The sequence below is a fragment of the Gopherus flavomarginatus genome, chromosome 21, assembly GCF_025201925.1.
Source record: "Gopherus flavomarginatus isolate rGopFla2 chromosome 21, rGopFla2.mat.asm, whole genome shotgun sequence".
Taxonomy (NCBI): Eukaryota; Metazoa; Chordata; order Testudines; family Testudinidae; genus Gopherus; species Gopherus flavomarginatus.
In genome coordinates this window covers 976386-998202 of record NC_066637.1, presented here as the reverse complement: position 1 = coordinate 998202, position 21817 = coordinate 976386, and the positions used below count along the sequence as shown (strand labels likewise).

Here is a 21817-nt window from a genome sequence, read left to right as displayed (position 1 = left end):
TATTGCGAAATTTTTAAAGCCAAATCCACTGTTCTTTTTCTGTGGGATATGTTATGAAGGAGAGTTTTAAAAAAGAATAAACTTGAAACAAAAGATGGAAAAATACAGACCAAACCAGCTTCTTTGTTGCATGCCTGGAGTCATGGTAATACAGTACAGTGTTATTTGCTCTGACCTTGTCTAGATGTCTGAGCTTTGAGTAAATACAGTAGCTTATCACTTAAGTGGTTATTAGAAGAATCTAGGTAGTTTAATAAGTGGTTTTGAAGGCAATGGCTCCAGCTTTGTGATGCTGATTTAGAAAATCAAGTCATTTGGTTTCAGTAACATATCTGGTAATGTATGTGCATCTCTGAGGGGTTTCTGTGTATTGGAAGCCAAAGGAAATGGTCATGTAACATTTTTATTTATTTATTGCTTCACTCAACCCTCCCTAGTGCTTTGGGTGCAAGAACAATGTTCAACATAAGGAGCCCTCTCAAGTACGCGTAACCAAACCCCTCTCTTCACCCCAATCTCCACCTGCCAGCCCTATCCAGACCCTGCACGGAGAAGCACGTCTTGCAGCATGACCTGATTAACAAATGTGGACACTGGAAAGCCAGTGAAGGCAGGAATTGAGCTCTGGCGCCAAGGATCCTCACCTCACCAGTGCTGAAATCCTGGCCCAACTGAAGTCAATGGGATTTTACTGTTGAGTTCAATGGGGCCAGAATGTCTCCCAAGAACACCCTTCTTCTAGCTCCCCCCTGATTCACCCTGGGGGCCTGTGACATGAGGCTTTAGAGGGTTCTCTGGGCCATTGTGAATTTAAATGGCACGTTTTGGCCAGCTTATCGATTCCTGACCAATGGAATTTAGAACTGGAACTGACCCAGAGCCCCAGTGAGGTGTTAGTGAGGAGAGCTTGGTGAGGTTTTCACAGGGTTTTTACTCTGCTCTGTTAGTTGTAACTGAACAATGCCGTGCCTTCCCTGGCCTAGCTTCAAAAATTCCCATTTATTGTAGGAACCTGACTGGAATTCTTTTCACAATTGGTTGTTCTCTATATTTTGGGTGAATTCAGTTCTTATGAAGGTGAGGCATGAATAACTTTTCTGTGAGTCAGTCGGTGCAGGCAGATGTAGCACAACCTTTTTATAGAGCACTTTGCACCAGCAGGTTGCTTTCGCATCTCCCTCATTTTACAGAGGGGGAACTGAGTCACAGATAGTGGAAGTGACTTGCCCAGGGTTACCCAGCAGGCCAGTGGTAGAATCAGAAATAGAGCCCACGTCTCCTGAATCGCAGTCCAGTGCTCTATCCATTATGCCACACTGCCTCCCTAGTTGCCATCTCATGTTGATTGTTTCTACTTGAAATAATCTGAGAATTGTATGCCACAGGTTCTCAAAGTGTAAAGCAGGGAGGGGTGTAAAAATCTAGTTTATTAATGCTTTAAATCTGTGTAAATGTTTATGAAGTACCATTCTAAAGTATAGGTGTAATTTGATCTGGTATTCTGTTTTACCAGCAAGATCTATTCAGGTATTGATTTTAGTAAATACCAACATAACATAGCATATAATGTACTGTAGATACCAGGCCAGTCTCTGGAGCAGGCTTACCTTTCTTCTAACCTTTGGTTAGTGTCTGAACAGTGATTTCCCTCCGTAATGCTGTATCTCCTTTTTCTCCCTAGTGTCTATACGGCTGTTATGTCCATTCGTCCATCATCCCCACTTTCCACAGAAGGTGCTACTGGCTTCTTCAGGTAAGGTGACATGAGATTTCTCTCTTACTGTGTTTTGTTTTATAGAGATTTGTATGCCTCTGGCTTTTATTGCCTCTAAAAAGTGATGTATAACTTTCTCTGCTTTTTGTCTGAAAGTGATGTGGATGTCATCAAATTAATAAGTATCTATTCAGAGCTGTGAGATGATTTTTTTTTCTCTTGATAACTGTTTAGCAACATAAAGGAGATAACAGTTTAAACATCCCCTACACACAGAGCCAGCTAGTGAGAGTGAGATTTCTTAGTGTTTCCTGAAATGAGATGATGTTTTGGACATGAAGCTATTCACAGGCAGTGAGGAGCAAAGAATGCTGACTGCTACGTGAATATGGGATATCACAGGAGCGAAAGAAATCCTATGTTGATTATTAGGTTTTTGTCTGAAAATATTTCAGTGCAGAGTATGTGGCAAATCATAGTCCAGGAAAGTGGGGTTCAACCTTTGTCCTAGAACTCCTGTACAGTTTTCAAATATTTCATCTTACTGGTGTATTCTTAGTAAAGCCCCTTGGAAGTTTCCAGCTGAATTCTCATGACATTCCTACCATGTGCTGATACTAGTTTGCTGTTAGAGGGTTTTTGAGAACAGTTGGGCTGTGCATGCTGGTTATTTATGGTAGGCTTGCACATGAGTGCTGGATTGTGTGTGATAGTCAAGGATTGCTGGCCGCCTTCTCCTGGTTCGTTATTGTTGGGTTGTTCAGAAGTGCTAGTTGGCACTAATTAATTTTCTTCTTTTTTGTGTGTTGTGTCTTTTAGCAAGTCAGAATCTCAAGCTGCCTTGTAGCAGATTCTCTTCCTTCTCTTCCAGTTGTCCCTCCCACAGTTTGCACATAATCGCTGTGCTTTTATAATTGTTTCATTCAGACCTTTGAACTTTATTTCCCCCCTTTAAATTTGCTTACTATAGATGAGTCAATAGAGTCTGGTAACAGCATATGATGAAAAAATATCATTGCAGCCTGAGCCCATATTCTACCTGCTTCAGACTGAAACCTAATGTAGCACCAGCTAGATCCATGCTACAGGAAAGAGCTATTGAACACTAGTGGGATTCACGGTGCATCAGCTCAGCATTTCCTATAACTCACAAGAGTTTTGCCTTCTGTAGCTGGAAGGAACTGCAAAGAAGCCAGTGTTACTGTTGCTTAGCTGAAAGGATAGTACTTCTGCTTTGAGATCCACAGACCTTCCGTTCATGTCCTTTCAGGGACAGATACTCACTCACACAGTGCCCTTTAAATATATGTCCTGCGCGTGCAGTAGGATACAGCTGGCACTTGGTAGGAAGGGGAGAAGCCTTTTGTCTGTACTGCTAAAGGAACTATTACAAGGTCACTGTTCAGTGCAGTGGTCTGAACAAATTGCAAACTAAACTTAGTAAGAGTCCAGCGTACCTCAGGCAGCAGACAGCTGTTTGTTTTATTATTTAACTTCCGTCTCTGCTGGTGTCTGTGTGATGGATGATGTGACACCAGAATCCGATTGAAATTCTAAATTCGGTCAGAACTCTGTGCACAGCACCAGTGTTTGCATTCACTTCCCCCTGCTGTGCTTCCTTCTGTGGCACTCTGCGTTCCTTGGGTTACCTAGGTGCTCCCTCCCGGCAAAGGAGGGGCACAGTGGCAAGAGAAGCAGCCAGATCTGTCCCTGACGGCTCTCACCAGGGATGCTCTGGGGGTCTGGTGGGGTCGTTCTGTACCTTAGGTTTTCTTCTCAGCCCTTTAACTTATTCATCTCCTCTTCTTTATCTGCTCCTTTGTTGTTGTTCCCATTTGCCATTCACTGTCTCTTCCCCTTCCCGTAACTCCCAGAAACACAGGGAAATCTGCTGAAAGAAATTGCTATAAAGAGTGAGCAAGATAAATGTATGAGAATAAACCAGCAGCTTGAATGTAACAAATATAAAAAAGACCATTTTCTATTAATGTCTCTGTATAGTGGCTTACCTCCCATAGTCCCATACAGTGCTAGTGAGCGAAGATATTACTGAGTTTACTCTGTGTTCAGAGGTGCTGTCATAAACAGATAAGTAAGAGTTAATAGAACAGAAGTACTTCATATCTCTTTTGCCTGTAAAGGGTTAACAAGATCAGTGAGCCTGGCTGTCACCTGACCAGAGGACCAGTCAAGGGACAGGATACTTTCAAATCTTGAGGGAGGGAAGTTTTGTGTGTGCTGTTTAAATTTTGGTGGTTGTTCACTCTGGGGGCTCAGAGGGACCAGGCGTGCAACCAGGTTTCTCTCCAATCTCTCCGATACAGGTTCTTATAGATTCAAAATAGTAAGTACTAGGTAGATAAGGCGAGCTAGGCTTATGTTTGTTTTCTTTATTTGCAAATGTGTATTTGGCTGAAGGAGTTCAAATTTGTATTTTGCTGAAAGGATTTTAATTTGTACTTGTATACTTAGGCTCCCAGTGTCTCTAGCTGAAAGACCCTGTAACATATTCCATCTTAAATTTACAAAGATAATTTTTACTGTTTTTTCTTTCTTTAATTAAAAGCTTTTCTTGTTTAAGAACCTGATTGTTTTTTTTATTCTGGTGAGACCCCAGGGGACTGGGTCTGGATCCACCAGGGAATTGGTGAGGAGAAAGGAGGGAAGGGGGAGAGAGAGGTTAATTTTCTCTCTGTGTCAGGATTACTTTCTCTCTCAGGGAGAGTCTGGGAGGGGGAGAGAGAAGGAGGGGGGAAGGTGGATTTTCCTCTCTGTTTTAAGATTCAAGAAGTTTGAATCACAGTAATCTTCCAGGGTAACCCAGGGAGGGGAAGCCTGGGAGAGGCAACGGTGAGGGAAAGGGTTTACTTTCCTTGTGTTAAGATCGAGAGGGACTGGGTCTTGGGGGTCCCTGGGCAAGGTTTTGGGGGGACCAGAGTGTACCAGGCACTGGAATTCCTGGTTGGTGGCAGCGCTACAAGTACTAAGCTGGTAATCGAGCTTAGAGGAATTCATGTTGGTACCCCATCTTTTGGACGCTAAGGTTCAGAGTGAGGAATTATACCATGACAGGGGCATAGTTGTCAGCCGTGCTGTTACTGGTTCTGCGCATACCCTAAATCACAGACCGTTCCTGGAATAATTAGCGTCCTCCATGCAGTCATTGACTCTTCCCCATTAGCACTCACCCTTCTCTCCTTCCAAATCAAATTGCCTGCTCTCCCCAAAGCCTGACAATCCCAGAGCTCTTCTCTGTCCCATTGCTCCAAAGGGTTTTTATTTTCCCTGTCTGTCTACACCAGCCCTGTGAACCCAACTCCAGTGCTTCGAGGTACCTAGAGCCTTACCAACTCACTGGAGTCCATTTCTATTTCATGAGTGTTTCATAACAACTAAAAAATCTTGGGGAGGAGTCCTTGTCTTCCAGGAGAAATGCACAGATTAGGAACCTGAATACATCCTTTATCCTGTGCTTTGTAGACAATGACTTGGAATTCCAAGTACAAAACTCCAGTCCAAGATTTATCTGTGACTTCTGCAGGTGGAAGGTGCTAGCTAATGCAAGGTGCTGTAGCATCATACTGTCACACCGAATGGGAAGGGGGCTAGGCTTTCCCAGCACATTGTTTTTCTTCTTGAAATAAGCAGAGCTTCCTAATTAAGGAAGGTAGGGCATGGTGAGTTTGACTGGATCGTGGCCTTATCCCTCTCAAGCACCTCTGGGGCCCTGCAGGATTATTCCATGTCCAATACACTATTCGGTAGTTTTTCTCGTCCAGTTTCAAATGTCTCAAGCCATGAAGCTTCCATCATTGCCTTACAGAGACTATTTTACACCCTCACAGATCTCACTGTCAGGAAACTTCTATTCAGCCCTAATCTACCAACCTAACCAATTCCTGTTCCTTCTCAGTGTTTGCATCTTTCAGACACTTGTGCACAGTGTGTAGGTCCCCCTTTACTCACGGTTTGGCCAACCTATATTAGTTCATGTTTAGCTCCTTTCCTCATAGGTCAATCCCTTCAGCCTCTGAATCATTGTTCCCGTCTTTTTCTGTATTTCCAATACGTTCGTCTGCATATTTCTAGTGCTGAGTTACCCAGCACTGCAGACGGTATATTCTAGGTGCAGTCTTACCACCACCACACAGAGAAGGGACTCACCTTCCCGGTCACCCAGGAAGCCACTGTGTATGCTACCCAAAATCGCCTTTGTTGTTTTGCTGCCCTATCATTAGCAAACTCATATCCAATTAGCTGTATACTAATACCACAGGTCTCTTTCAGCTTCACTGGGTACGGAGTTTCTCTCTCCCATTTAATAGTGTGTGTGCTGACTTCTAGACAATCTTTCTTCAGTCTGATAATTGATTGGAATTGAAACAGGTGAACTGGAAGTACATTTCTTATTATCCTATTTATAAAATGTGATGCCGTTCATTTTGTTGTGAATGTTGTATGCTCTTATTCATAAACAAGGACACATTGTGCCTTCATTATATAAGGAATAGGAGTTTGTGATTCATTGAAGCATCTTCCAGATATAAATGGGCATCCTTCAATCATGCTCTCAAGGTTGTGCAACTCTGTAAAAGAAAGGAGTTAGCCAAGAATGGATGACCCTCATTCTAATAGCTGCACAGCGCTTCTCTTTAGCTCCAGGATGAATATAGGGACAAGCAAGATCAGAAAGAGAGATGTTATGATGCCAAGAGAAACTTTGATGAGTTGAGTCCTTTTTATGCCTATTTCAAAGTTAAGACAAGGAAGTCATTTTGGGGTTGGTATGTAAATGACTCCATAGCACTTCTACACCTCATTCATCATTTCCGATTTTAATCAATAGGCAAATATGTTTTTGGATTTGAAGGCCAAAAGTTAGGTGTCTAAATCCTTAATAACTGGTCTGATTTTCAGAGAGGCCAAGCACCTGACTTCTGTTGCGGGTCAGCAGCCCTGAAAATCAGGCCCCAGAATAAGGTGTTCAAATGTGGAGTTAGTTGCCTGTCTTTAGGTTGCTGACAATGTTGGCGTCCTTCTCAGACAGTTATTATATTTCCATTTCGATAGAAACCCAACAGTTCATAACTGTGCAGCTATTTTCCTTTCTGTGTAGGTGCTGGGCTTCTCTCAATCTAAAAATGGGATCATTGTCACTAGAACAGGTGTTTTAAATGGGAAATTAGATAACACGACTATCCCCTGCTCTTCAAGTTTAAACATAGTAACTTATCTATCTGTTAACTTGGATTGTAAGGATACTGCCAAAAGTTCCCCAATTTTTCATTTCTAGTGGGAAGTTTCTTCTCCAATTCTGCTGCTTCTTCTGAAGGGCCTGATGCTGTTTTCCATAAATCCATGTGCCTGCACACAAATAGTAAATCTCATAATGAAAGAAAACTTACTTAAACTAAGTGTTTTTTAACCTTCAGCACATGCTTTTAAATAAACAGATATCGATGATAAGGACTTGATGGCTTAACAGGACTGGGAATAGGATACAAAGCTTTTCATTTCTAGTTCACAGGTTTAAATATGGTACAAGATGGTAGCAATAAATCAAATACAAAACCACAGGCAACAAACATATGGGCTAAAGGAATATAAGAACTGCCATGTTGGTCAGAGCAATGGCCATCTAGCCAAATATCCTATCTGTTAAAGTGGCCAGTACCAGAGCTTCAGGGGATAGAGGAACTGTCCAGAGCAGGACAGTTAGTGATCCACCCCATCTTTCCGTCCTGGCGTCTGGCAGTCACAGGTTTAGGGTCGCCCCAAGCATGGGGTTTCACCCCTGACCATCTTGGCTTATAGCCATTTGGTGGACTGATCCTCCATGAATGTATCTAGTTCTTTTTTTAATCCAGTTATACTTTTGGCCTTCATAACATCCCATGGCAATGAATTCTACAGGTTAATTGTGCATTGTGTGAAAAAGTACTTCCTGTTCTTTGTTTTAAAGCTACTGTCTATTAATTTCATCGGGAGACCACTGGTTTTTGTATTGTGGGAAAGGGTAAATAACATTTTTCTATTCACTTTTTCTACACAATTAATGATTTTATAGACCTCTATCATATTGCCTCTGTTGTCTCTTTTAAACTGAACAGCCATGTAATATTGTTAGTCTCTCCTCATATGGAAGCCCTTCCATACCTTGATCATCTTTGTTGTCCTTCTCTGAACTTTTTCCAGTTCTGCTATATCCTTTTTGAGATGGGGTTATCAGATACAGTACGCAAGGTGTGGGTGCACCATGGATTTATATAATAGCATTATGATATTTTCTGTTTGGTTTTCTATCCTTTTCCTAATGATTCCTAACATCTGGCCATTGAGATGAAGTTTTCAGAGAACTGTCCATGGTGACTCCAAGATCTCTTTCTTAGACTATGGAGGTCTCACTTCCTGACAGTGAAACTTCCCAAATTTCCCAAGAGAAACAAATTCTGCAATAAGACTGAAGTAGAAAATTACAGGCCCATTAGCTTGACACTTCCAATACACAAAATAATGGAAGCTATTTTGAGGAACAGGTTAAGTGGATACATGTACTAATTTAATAAAGGACAATCAGTATGGATTAGACTGAAAAGACCCTGTCCAACCTCTTCATCTTCTGAAGGGATCACAGACAACTCTGATGATAGCTGTGCATGAGATGAGATGTCATTTATTTACATTCCCAGATAGTTTTGGATGAAGTTTTAAACAAGGCCTTTGCTCCCGTTGTGGGTTGTTTTCAGATATTGGTTTCAGTCTCAGAACTTGAAAACAATGAAGACTGCTGAAAGAATGGTTTAAAATGTTTTTAAACAAACTATTTCAGTGAAAAGCCCAGTGAGATTTCTTGGACCTGTAGTTAGTTCAGCAGTTTTTCACCTCCTGAAGTTCTGAGTCCAAGTTCTCACAAAATTCTAGGTTCACACCCACAAAGGACATTAATCTGGAAGAGAGGTCTAATCTGTATCACTCATAAAAAATACAACAACATTATAAAACCACTTCAGCACACTTCAAATGTCTCATAGACTCATAGCCTTTAAGATCAGAAGGGACCATTATGATGATCTAGTCTGACCTCCTGAACAATGCAGGCCACACAATCTCACCCATCCACTTCTATAACAAACCCCTAACCTATGTCTGAGTTACTGAAGTCCTCAAATTGTGGTTTGAAGACCTCAAGCTGCAGAGAATCCTCCAGCAAGTGACCTGTGCCCCATGCTGCAGAGGAAGGCGAAAAACCTCCAGGGCCTCCCTAATCCGCTAGGGATTGGAAACCAAACAAGACTTAGAACCCACTCAGACTTGCTTTTCTCAATAATAAAAATGTGGGGGCACATTCTAAGTTCTTCGTCACCTCTTGCAGGTGTATATTTGTGCTGGTTTTGCCAGGGCTGTGATGTTTTCATCACAGTTTTTGTTGCCATTAGTCAATACAATGACAGAAACAGGCTAGTGATCAATACAGGGATGAGCATCAGCGAAGCACAGGCCTTGTTCCAGCTTCTAGAGAAGCCTTTTGTTTGTAAGGGACCTTGGTGACTGCTGAGTGGGCTGACTCAGAGACAGGATCTGAATAGTTCATACTGGTCCCAACTGACAGTTCCCTCCATTCACAATTACTCTCATTAAAACGATCAGGTTCTGCAAAATTCTATCCTAGCTCCGCTCGGGAGAATCTTTTCATATAAATAACTTGCTTTCATTATGTAATATAAATTGCTTCTTCCTGTTTATAAGCAGGCTGGGGCTTCATACTGCTGCCCCCAAAGGCAGAATCGACTGAAAGAGGCATTTGTGGCAATAACATATAATAAGATAAGATAAGATTAATCTGTTTGCAGATCTCTCAGAGGAGGGGAATTGATGCTAGACACAATTTTCTTTGTTTGTGGGGTAGGTACTCAATTCCCTTACCACCTTTTCATTCTGCAAAGGATGTCATACTGAGACCCATCCAGGCATTGATGGTGGATGGAGCTAACGTGCTGGAATTCTCCATGCCAAGTGGGGCTCTGATGATGACAGCGATGCTACCCGGAGGATAATTTGGGACCTGCTCTATTCTGACATTTTATAGCTTAATGCTGAGTAGGTTAATGGGCCAACTAGTCCTCTGAACCATGGGGTTGCCAAGTCTAGGAGGGGAAAGAACTGCAGTTTATTGGCCAAGACATCTGGCTGTCAGTGGAAGGCAGCGCAACCTTAACCATCGGTCAGAAATATTTTAGCATGCTGCATACGTTTTAGAAACTGAATTACACTTTCACCAGAGGTATAGAAGTCTTGGCAGCCCCAGGGCAGTAGCTACTCATTCACCAACTCTTCTGTTGGCTCAGGTCAATAGAAAGCATGCTCATCACCATGGTCTGATTGCAGGGCATATAGGTTACTTATGAGCAATGGTGCATTCTTAAAGAAACATTATTTTTTTCATAAAATACATACAGAAATTGTTCACATCTTTTTCCACCCATTCCACTTCCACACTCATTAACTATATACCACATGTCCACCTCCCATTTATACTCCCAAGGACTGCATACAGCACCACATTTTGAGCATTTTATTTTTTTCTTCTTTCACATTTTAATAGCATTTAATGCAGTGGTGGGCAACCTGCAGCCTGCGGGCCATATGCTGCCCATCAGAGTAATCTCCAGCAGGCTGCGAGCCAGTTTGTTTTCATTGACAGCCTGCAAGCATGACCGCCCACAGCTCCCAGTGGCCGTGGTTTGCCGTTCCCAGCCAATGGGAGCTGTGGGAAGCGGCAGCCAGCACGTCCCTGCAGCCTGCACCACTTCTCGCAGCTCCTGTTGGCCAGAAACAGTGAACCGCGACCACTGAGAGCTGTGGGCGGCCATGCCTGCAGACCGTCAATGTAAACAAACTGTCTTGCGGCCTGCCAGCGGATTACCCTGATGGGTTGCCCACTATTGATGCCACAATATTTTGTGGCATCAATAGTGGGCAACTATTTTCATGCCACAAAGCAAGTATATAAACGGTAACATTTGGCATTCTCCAGTGAAGCAGTACTGGGTTGGGTTTTTTAAGCTGTCACACAACTCTGGCAAAGTTAGTTATTTTCATATTATTGGAAAAGGAGCCATAGAAGGGGTTATTTTGGGATATGGAGCCTATCATCTCTGGGGTTTATCCTCAGGCCAGGTCAGTACCAGGTGATGGTTGTTCTGTGGCACACAGTTTGTGAAATGAGTTGGTGGATCACAGTCCAGTTCCTGCTGTCCCTGTTGACCTCACAAAAAACACCATGAGGCAAACCCGCAGCCAAGCCAGGGCTGCTTGCTCTGCTGCTTGCGCTTGCCCAGCAGTGGGCGTTGTCCAGGATTCTCTGGTTGGTGCCCTCCTCTGACTCTGTTTTTGACCCTGTGACCCTCATCCTGTCCCTGTTTTTCCACAAATTCAGCTGAGACCTGGATCCATGACTCCTCCCCTTAAGCTGGGGAAGGGGCTTTTAGGGGTGGGCAGGCTTGCACCCCCCCCAACCCTGAGTGTCCCGATAGGTGCCCTGCAATGGAGCTGAGCTGAGTCACTACTCAGGCGTGCAGGAACAGCTCAGCTGCACGGACTTACCATTTCAGGGGAGCCTGCAGTGACTCAGCCTACCCCTGAGCCCCGCCTGAGTCAGATGACCCCCAGGCTCAGGTATTTCCCCAACCCCGCCAGAGCTGCAGATCAGTCTGTGAAACAGCACTGCTGCTGCCTTGCAACATAGCAGACTCTCGAGACTCCGGCCTGTTCTTGCTCCTGTTCCTGGCCTGGCCCGAGCCCTGTTCCGATCTTGCCCTTGCCCTATGCTGACGTTGCTCCAGCCAAGTTACTGACCCTCTTCAGCCTTGCCTCTGCTTTCTGACTCTCCCTGCTCCCTCGAACTCTGACCACCTGGCTTTGACCTTTCACCTGTATCTGGACCATGCTACGGTATTGACTTGGCTTGTCACTGGACTCTGACCATCCGGCTTGTCTGACGTGGCTTGTCCCTAGACTCCAGCTACGGTACTGATTCTGGCTTGTCTGTGGGCTCTGATCTCAGTTCTGAGCCCAGCCTGTCCATGGATCTCGATTCCAGTGACATCCTTGGCCGAGTCTCGACCCTATGTCCGACTTCAACCTCTGCTCCAACCACTAGAGCTGACTATCAGAGGTAGCACCTGACAAACAGTCTTTTGCTCTTCCTTCTTGGAATTCCCGGCATAAAGGCCTAGGTTTGAATGAGCCATGCAGGCTGAAGTCCCCCTTATGCATATGCATTACACTGCCATCTTCAGGTGTGTACTTATATCCTGTATCTCTATTAAGATACTATTTATTATATGCACAGAGCCTACATACATGTGCAGTGCAGCCAATCTTCTCTCCAAAGAATGGTAAAAGTAATTTAAAAATCCACAATTGAGCTGTCTCCATACAAAGTGCAATTTTCAAAGACTCTCATCTAGACCAAATTCTAGCCAGGTTTGCAGGTTTGGCATTCCTTCACAAAAACTTTAGCTTCTGATTCCCAGCTATTTCAGCACAGGTGCTGTTTATAAAAGTTGCTTGAATTGTTTATAATGGAAAAAGCCTTGACATTCTCATGTGGAACATGGTCCTGGAATACCTCCTTTTCCCGTTAGTCCCCCCCAAATACTATTTATTAGTTAGATGTATTTTTAAGGATTTTGAATGTTGGACAGTTGCTTTTCTGCGCTAGAGGACAGTTGATCTAATTGCAGTAATGTCATGTGGAAAGGCAGGGCTTTCTTCTCTATTTGCATTTGAGCTGGGAGTCTGACTTCAGGCTGCTGCAGCGTATTAGACTGAGGCTGTAACATCTTTGAGAAGTTAGAAATGGGTGTTAATTTACGCAGGCAGCTTTAGTGTGTACTGTAGGGCTGAGTGACAGCAGCTCCTAACAAAAAGATGGGTGATGTTCAATGAAATCACAGCCACAACAAACGGAGCACTTTCATCTTTCCGGGTATTTTCTTCCAGGGCCAGGCCAGCAGATTCATACTAATAAATGTTTTCAGCATTTGCTGTTGCCAAAGAGAAATTGCCCCAGCCTAATTTTCAGGAAACATCATTGTTGTTATAAAGTGGTGCTGGAGAGCTGCATGCAACAGCTGCTGATTACAGACAGTAAATGAATCTCCCTTTGTGGAATCTTCTGTTATCTCCTGAAGGATTCCCGCTTTTTTTCAGACGTTTTAAGCTTTCTTGATAATGCTGCATTTACACCCTTAATTTTTAAATAGGTTTTTGTAATTGTAAAACATACATTGTAGTTTCTCTGCCAAAGATATTTACCTTCCAGCCTCCCTGCACTGACAACCTCTCATTTACTTGTTGGATGCAAATGAATGAACCAGGACAAAGCGTTATTTTACAACATTTTTTCATATTTTTTGTTTTAAAATTTTCCCATTCTAATAGAATAAGTTCATGATTTGTACAAGGCACAGATAAAGCAATAAGGCTGATTGTGTTAATTCCCTTTAGTAATTGTGCTTGCTGTGGATGAATCTTTAATAGCACCTTAAAGGGATGCCAGTACAAGCCTTTTAGACCGTTAATTTGCCATATCATTAGTTATGAACTAGTTGGGAATGTCCTCCAGTGTCCAAGTATCTAACTTAAACCTCTACAAGAAAATAAAACAGAAAATTAAATGGAAACAGATACTAATATTTGAGGTCCCAAATCAAGCCAATATCTTGTCCTTTTAACTTCCCATACATTGGCTCTGAACAGATGACACCTAGAAACACTTCCAAAAACTGTGTACATTTTGTTCACACCGTGGATTACACTGATGCACAAACAAGCAAAGTACACCAAAAGCAGCCATGTTGGTCCCTAGTGTACTGAAAACAAAGGAGACCTGTCTCTGCAGTGCTACCCTGGCCCATTTCACAACATCCAGATAACATATAACATGCCCAATGGTCCAAAAACAATCTCAGAACCAAACTACCTATAACTTGATTTTTTTAAACAGAAAAAGCAATTTAAAAAAATCTACAGGCTATTGGAGATGAGTATTTCATTGTTACTCTAATTACTTTGGGGTAGTTGACATAGCTCTAGTGTTCATCTTTCTTCATGGTATCCAGTGAGGGAACCTGCCCCTGGAAAAAGCAGATATTCTGCAGTTCTTGCAAATTCTCAGCAAACAAATACAATTTCAGCCTAGATTGCTTTGAGACATTTTCTGTGTGCTCCTATGAAAGTTGCACCTAATTTAGACTTGGAAAGGAAAGCTATCTGAATACTGAAAAAGCTGATACTGCATGACAAGGCTGCCTTCCTTCAGAAGACTCCTCTAGGCTCACATGCACTGAAGTGTCAAACCAGGTGCCACACAGAGTAGAATTTTTCTTTTTTTTTTGGCAGTACCTATTAGTTTAATAAAAGAAACAAATTCAGCTGTTTGCAGTTAGTCAAATAAAGAAGCAGTATTGCTTACATCTTTTCTTGGGCATGAATAATGTCAGGTCCTCCTCAGGCTCATGAAAAGATTTCAACAGTTAGCTACTATAACTGAATTCATTGGCTTGTTTGACAGTAAAGGGATTGTGTAAGAACACAACTGCTATGTATGTTTAGATTTTCAAAATGACACCAGATTTTCTGTCAATGGAAAACAAGTCTGTTTATATTCACTGTGACTAATGCAGCAGGAAATTTAAATTCTTGGCCACAGTCAATTTTTAAACATTGGCATAGTTCAATAACAAATTATAGAATTCCCTTCTGTCTATTGGTAATTAGCACCCCAGGAATTTAAAATGCTGCTAGCTGCCAGGCTCCTATGGCTGCTGCTGTTTGCAAAGATTATTGGAAACACTCACCATCCTTTCCTGTTTATGCTGATGCATCTCCTGCCTTTTCCACTCTCACATGGCAAATCTACAGTCCCTGAGCTTGGTGGATACTCTGAATTGTTTGTTTTCCATCCTGACGCCAACAAATTAGTTTTTTCCATTAAATGAGATTTTCCTGATTTACTTTAATTTGATTATGTTAAAATGCTGTAAATTGGGGAAGTGACATTACAATATGGGTAAGGTCCCCGTTTCTCTTAGACTCAGGGTCCACAGAGCCAAACTAGGCACATGAAGTCTGTGCTAAAGGGTCATTCTAAAAGATCTTGTGAACTTCACTATTGCTTAAATATTGTCTCTTTCTAGAAAGATAGTTCAAATTGGTGCCTTTTCTGTAAGTGGTGACTTCACAATGTGTTAAATGGAGCTAACTTATATATTTTATTTGCTTCCCTTTATTATTTCTCTCTCAAAATACCTTCCTCTTTTGCTTCAATAAGTGGATAAGAAAACAACTACAATCTTGATAAACAGAGGTCTGTGACCCATCATAGGGCAGAATACAGCTGACTTGACAAAAATATCCAGCAATAGAGCTGGAGAAAATACTGCAAAAGAGAAAATGAATTGTGAACATTCATTCAAATGAAACCTGCACATTTGCTCAGAGAATATTCATTATTTTATTCATTTTCTATTAACACTTGTAGGAGTGAGTTTTTGTTGTTAAACTTCTTTGTGGAAGGAGACAGTGTCATGAATACCTGTAAGAATGGGTATTCCTCCTGGAAGTGTTTACATAGCCATCTTGACCGGTCACACAGCACAGGCTACATCTTCACTACCCGCCGTATCGGCGGGTAGCAATCAATTGCTCGGGGATCGATATATCGCATCTCATCTAGACACGATATATCGATCCCCGAATGCACTTATATCGATTCCGGAACTCCACCAACCCGAACAGAGTTGCGGCGTTGACAGGGGGAGCCGCGGACATCAATCCCGCGCTGTGAGGATGGTGAGTAATTCGATCTGAGATACTTCGACTTCAGCTACGTTATTCACATAGCTGAAGTTGCGTATCTGAGATTGATTTTCCCTCGTAGTGTAGACCAGCCCACAGACAGTGAATTAGTCAGAGCCAGTATTTGAAGGCAACATGTAGGCAGATGTCTCTTCCCATCAACTGTTCACTGAATAATTTCAAATAATGTGCCAATTTGTTAATGTCAGTATTTGTTCACAGGAAATTCACAAAGTGGTGGCAGGCTAATTAATTGAATTATAGGTGAGCAGACCATAGTGTGCCTAGCCCTGCCCAGCAGAAAGCAGAAGCCCCAGCAGTGGGTGGATTTATGAGCACTTGGCAGATAGTATCTAACCATGGGATGCAGGGATATGTCCAGTATGTAAGAACTTGTCGTGCTCGGTGTTGGAAGGGAGTGGGGCCCATGCTCCGGGTCACAGGGATGTTGCCTGCAGAGGAGCTGCACAATTCCAGAGTGCACTGCCAAAGAAATCTGTGGCTGGAGGAAGTCAAAGATGTTTTGCCATTGGCAATGCAGATTTTTACAGCGTTTTGTAGGAAATCTGCACAATTCATGTGCTCCCATTTGGGCACAATTTGTGTGGATCATATGTGCCAGCGTTGAGATGGTATAGTTTTGTCATGCCAGCTAGTGGATTAGAGAACATAGTGTAAGATGTATGACAGATACCTGTGCCACCACAGGAAGTTCTGAAAAGTGAATGAGGAAAAACAGGCTCAGCAGCAATCTAGGAGCTCTATAACTTAGTATATAAAACAATCTCTGATGGACCTCTGCTCTTTGGCTGTTCACCATGGAAGCTGTAAAGAGCCACAAGATTTACTGCAGCACCTGCCACAACGGGGTAAGCTTAAGTGACATTCTAGGGCAATGTTGCACATCTGTAGCACCATACGGATGCTGCTATCGAGGTGGCTCTATCAGGAGCGGCGCCAGAGTTTTTGGCACCGTAGGCGGGGGTCCTTCCGTGCTCCCTGTCGTTGGCGGCAATTCTGCGGCAGGGGGGGTCCTTCCGTGTTCCCGGTTTCTGGGCCCCTTCGGCGGTGGGTCCCGGAGCGAGTGAAGGGCCCACTGCAGAATTGCTGACGACGACCCAGAGCGCCAAAGGACCCCCCGCCGCCGAATTGCCGCTGCAGGCGGTTAAATGCCGCCTTCCCAAATCCTGGCGCCCTAGGTGACCGCCTAGGTTGCCTAAATGGAAGCGCCGGCCCTGGGCTCTATGTATTTTGCCGTCCCAAGCATGGCAGTCAGGCGGCTTTTGGCGGCATGCCTGTGGGGGTCTGCTGGTAATGCAGATTCGGCAGCATGCCTGCAGGAGATCTGCCAGTCCCGCACATTTGGTGTACCTGCCGCCTACGGGACCGGCAGACCTCCCGCAGGCATGTTGCCAAAGGCTCCCTGACTGCTGCCCCCACAGCGACCAGCAGGCTGCCCTCAGCCCCAGCTTGCTGCCCCAGGCACGTGCTTGGAGCGCTGGTGCCTGGAGCCGCCCCTAGCTGCTGTTCTGAGCAGGCATAGCGTTTCCTATAAGAAGCAAGTGAAAGATTCTGAAGGAGAGATTCCAATAATCTAATCATCTACTAACAATATTAAAACAAAACTTCATTAAGTTGTGCATGTTTTAACCTTCTATACCTCTTAGACTATCTCTAAGCAGTATTTAAAATCAGACTCTAAAATTGTTGGTTTTTTTTTTTTTTTTTTGCAATATATGTTCCTTTAAACTTTTTTCTGGATTTTCTTCTGATACTTGAATATGTAGGTGTTATTATTGATGCCCACATTGTGCTACGTGTTTCCCAAACATAAAAGAAAGCATTGTCCCTTCCTGGAAGAGCTGCACGTCTGAATGCTGTAGGCAAAAGAGAATCAAGGCTTGTAAATCCAGTTCAGATGTTCTCTCATGCACAGGCTGTGGCTGTCCTCAGAAATATTTCCTATTTCTGCTGTCACCTTTGCATCAGACATCCCTTCACATTCTGGGCAGGAGGCAAAATAGCTCTTTCCTTTGAAAAAGAGTCCTGACAAATAAGCATCTCCTCGTTGTCTCAGAGCTTTTGCCTTGCTGTATAAACAGCAGGTTCTTCCATTCTGTCCTAAGTAACAAAAGACCGTTTAGAAGTTTTGTTGTATATAAATTGGGAATATTAAAACCTCATAAAAAATCTTGAGACTTTTTGCACAGTAACAGTTTTTATGTTTCATTGGGGTAAAATAGAAATGACTGGGCAATAAAGCATTAAAGAATGTGCACTGTATGTGAGCATGTTAAGTGTGTCCTACATTGTTGAAACAGTGACGTATTCATCTAGGCACTCAGCATAATGAGCCTTTGCGGTTTTTTGTTATAGGGATAAAAACTGTTGGCATTATACGAACACTTTTCCCCAAAGTGCGAGTTTTAATTTATATAATCAAATTATGAGTGTATTGTAGGATAACAAATGAGGACACCAAGACACTAACTGGAAGCAGTGTGGTCTGGAGGTTTGAGCACACAATTGGGACTAGGGAGGCCTGGTTTCTATGCCCCATGCAGTGGATTTGTTGTGTGATCATTGGCAAATTATATAAACAATCTGAGACTTGATTTTTTCCCCATCTGTGAAGCAGTGATGATAACTTCACTCACTTTGACTGAAGCATTTTGAGATCTGTTGTTGTTTATATTACCAATAGCATCCAAAGACCCCATCATTCTGGTGTTATTCAAACACACATCGAGGAACATTCCCTGCTCCTAAAAGTTCACAATCTAAGAAAATCTACAGATGAAAATATAAGTGCAAAGTATTATTATTGATTCCAATGCATTATTGGAGGCTTCAGGTATTAATGGAGTATGAATTCAGGTCTGAGTACTGAAACTATTAATTGACTAGGAGTAATAAGAAACTTCCCTTACGGGGAGGTTACTGCATAGCTGTCCATTATGAAGTTTTCCACATATTATTTTGAAGCATCTAGAACTGGCATTTGTCACAGACAAGACACTGGGTTAGGTGGACCCCTGGACTGATGAAGTACAGTATAGCATTTCCTACGCTCCTAAAATGCTGTGAAAAGTGAAATCAGAGCCTGAGGTTTTACAAGTGTTGTCTTGTTCGTAATTTTTGGAATTTCTAAGGACTCTGAGTTCCTGGTTCTTGGGCATGCTGTTTAGACTGGCTAGTTCTGACTCAGCTTCTGGCTTTTCATTTTACAACTGTGCTGACCAAGTTGTATATGCTGATCCATTTGGTGCTCAGTGGGCTAGAAGCCTTACCAGTTGTCATTTGTTTCAAAATAGAGTTGTGTATGACATAAAACCTAGTATGCAATATCACTGTCTGTGTTCTCATGTTCCAGTTGTCTAGAAAATACTGCCATTGTGTTTTTATCTTCCACCTCATTCTGAATGGGAAAATTGCCTTTGTGGTTTTCATCTTTCCTCTTTATTCAAGACCAGCTATGAAAGTTGCCATTTCTTTACTCTGGCCAATCCTTGAAATCTGCGGTCATCTGTCATAATTTACAGGACTGACTGACAAACCTGAAGATAAAGGGAAAAGACAAATGAAGCAGAGTGAGATGTAGTTCCTCAGAGAAGGAAATTATTAATTAGTCTTATTATCCAGAACTTGTCAGTCTGCTAATCCTTCACTGTGCAAAGTGCTTTATGCTTCCAATACTCTGTTCTGTCAGCTTTGCTAAACAATTGCTTTGAATACAAAGACTAAGCAAAACAGTTTGGTTACCATCTTTATTTGTCACACCAAACAAATGCTGTTCTCCGTTGCATGTGTCAACTTTGAAAAGGCAGAGAGAAACTAAAATCTCCTTAATTTATATTCTAGATTATTTATAATTTGGGGCTTTTATCCAGTTATGCATGTTGTGTAATCTTCTGTTGACACTGCACCCCTAATAAAATAATCTTCTTTAAAGCAAAGGGGGTTTTGCTCTTTTTCAGAGCAAAAGACAAAAGTTTGCCTCAAGGAAACATTTCCTTTTTTGCCTTTGAAAACAAAGAAAGAATCAAGAGTAAAATATGAGTCAGAACTTGAAAACAATGAAAAAATAAAACCAGCATCACCAGAACAGAGATACTTTATAGATCTCTCTTCTTTAAAATGGACTGCTTGTGAAACACCACTGCCAGCACTGCTCCAGAAGCTGGGCTCTGGAAATGGGTCCTTGGGAGCTCTAAATTAGAGACGTTCAATATTTGACATTTTCACTAGAACAAACTAAAAATGATGCAAAGATTGAAAACTGAAGGAAACAACAAGTGAAAGGGAAGCAAAGGAGCTCAGCAGGTGCCCATAGTGAGTGGTGATCAGCACTACTCAGTATTATTTATGGTGTCTCGTGCTTACTGTCCACTGCCCAGCTCTGTGCTGCATCATTACCCAAGTTCCCCACTTCCATCTCAGATCTTTCCCACACTCTGCTATTGCTGCCAGAGTTTGTTCACTGACTCTCTGAGATGAGTACAGGTGTTGACAATATTAACTTTTAGCCCAGCCAGTCTCAGTTAGGTTCCCCACCTTTCTCTCTTGGCAGAACAGTGATAAATTCCCTATTTTCCTAGACCACCCTGGATTTTAAAGTCCTAGAAATGAAATCTAAGACTCTTCCACAATATGCCACTGAAACATCTTTTACAGTTGTCATTAACATCAAAAAAATGAAAAGCAACCAATTTCTCTTTGAAAGCATTCAGCTGCTGCAGGTCTGCTATTTGTCATCTTCTCTTTCGATCATTTTCTGTGTCTCCCGGAGGCATGTCAGTGCAATCACATCTCTGCCATGAAAGAGAGGAGGAGAGAGGCCTACTGTCGCTGCCAACACTCATGATAGGCATTGAAAGTCACACACTGCGACAGCTGCTCTTGTTCTCTCTGACACTCTCTCCTGTTTACCTCCTTTTAAACAGTCTCCTTTATTTTGCAGCTGTATGACCTGAATGCAGAGAGAGCTGCTGAGCCTCTGTGATGCACCCTAACCTTGACAGGCTTTACTTGACCCCTTGAATTCTGAATCTCACCAATGTTCACTGTAGCTGGAAACATTTGCAGTTTATGTAAGAAATGTGGCTTTGTTTGTCTCTCAAGTATTCAAATATAGCTGTCGGTGCTCTTCCTACTGGTGAAGGTCCCAGCCTAACAGTGACCCTTTAATTCATGCTGAATCCCTGGCAGCCAGACTGTGCCCCACGGAGAGTGCATGCTTGAGCCAGACTACCTTGATCAGGGGCAGGTGCTGTGGTGAGAGGTCCTACAGGAATCTTTGATAGATACATAGATAGAAAGATGCTCCACAGATAATAGCAGGCATCTTATGAACACAGGAGTGGCTTATGAACACAAAAGGGCGGGCTTGGGGATGTCTCAGTCAAATTGAATTTCCTATTCCAGGGGTCCATGTCCAATAATCTCACAGTAATCTGTTGTTTTGACCTTTTCATGTGGGCAGCCATGTAAATCAGGAGAGATGAGAGTGAGCAATGAAGGGTGATATAGCAGTGAGCATCAGGCTAGAGCCCTTAATGCTCTATGGGCCACACTTTCTAACCCGGGTAAAATCTTTGTAATGAAAGTGCAGTATTGCTTTTGGGGGCTAGCTGGACTCTGCTTGAAACACCTTTGTAGCTTACCTCTCTTGAATTAAATTATTTTTGTCAAATATCTGCATTCTCTGATGCAATGATTCCCCCAGGGAATGAATTAATTTACTCCCCAGTGGTTCACCTGTTCGAGAATGTTTAGACTCTCGTACAACTTTGTCATCTCCACCCATTTGACTAAAACTGAATTCCATCTGGTCATCTCTGGCCAAGATATTTACCTGGTCATAAACTCCTTCCTTAAAGTCATCCGTCTTATTCTGATGCTATTCTGTAAAACATATTCCCAAATCACCTTGCTTAGTTTTACAAAAGTCCCCTTGATGTATTTAGACTAAGAAATAACCTCACCTGAATATCACACTGCTCCATGCTGTCAGTATTCATGGAGATCTAGCAATCACTGTGCTGTCGGGTAGCTTCTCAGTAGTTATTTATTTTCACCCACGTATTCTCTCCTGGAAACAGGGAAGCTTCATATGTCCCTCCCACGAAGTTTTCCCAGCTACCTTTTCCTCGAGCATAAGCCCATTCACCAATTCCAAATTCTCTTAAATTGGCTTAACTCTCAAAACCTTTTTAATCTGAGTGATGATTCCATGACCCT

General features: G+C 42.6%; 1 protein-coding gene across 8 annotated transcripts in view; it reads left to right on the top strand.

The window, feature by feature from the left end:
- CAMTA1 (calmodulin binding transcription activator 1) overlaps positions 1–21817 on the top strand; it is an 863171-nt gene that overhangs the window by 516542 nt on the left and 324812 nt on the right. For all 8 annotated transcript variants that reach the window (XM_050931581.1, XM_050931584.1, XM_050931583.1 and 5 more), the window contains one exon: positions 1682–1753. In XM_050931581.1, the coding sequence (XP_050787538.1) occupies positions 1682–1753 (72 nt within the window). The remainder of the gene's footprint in view (positions 1–1681; positions 1754–21817) is intronic.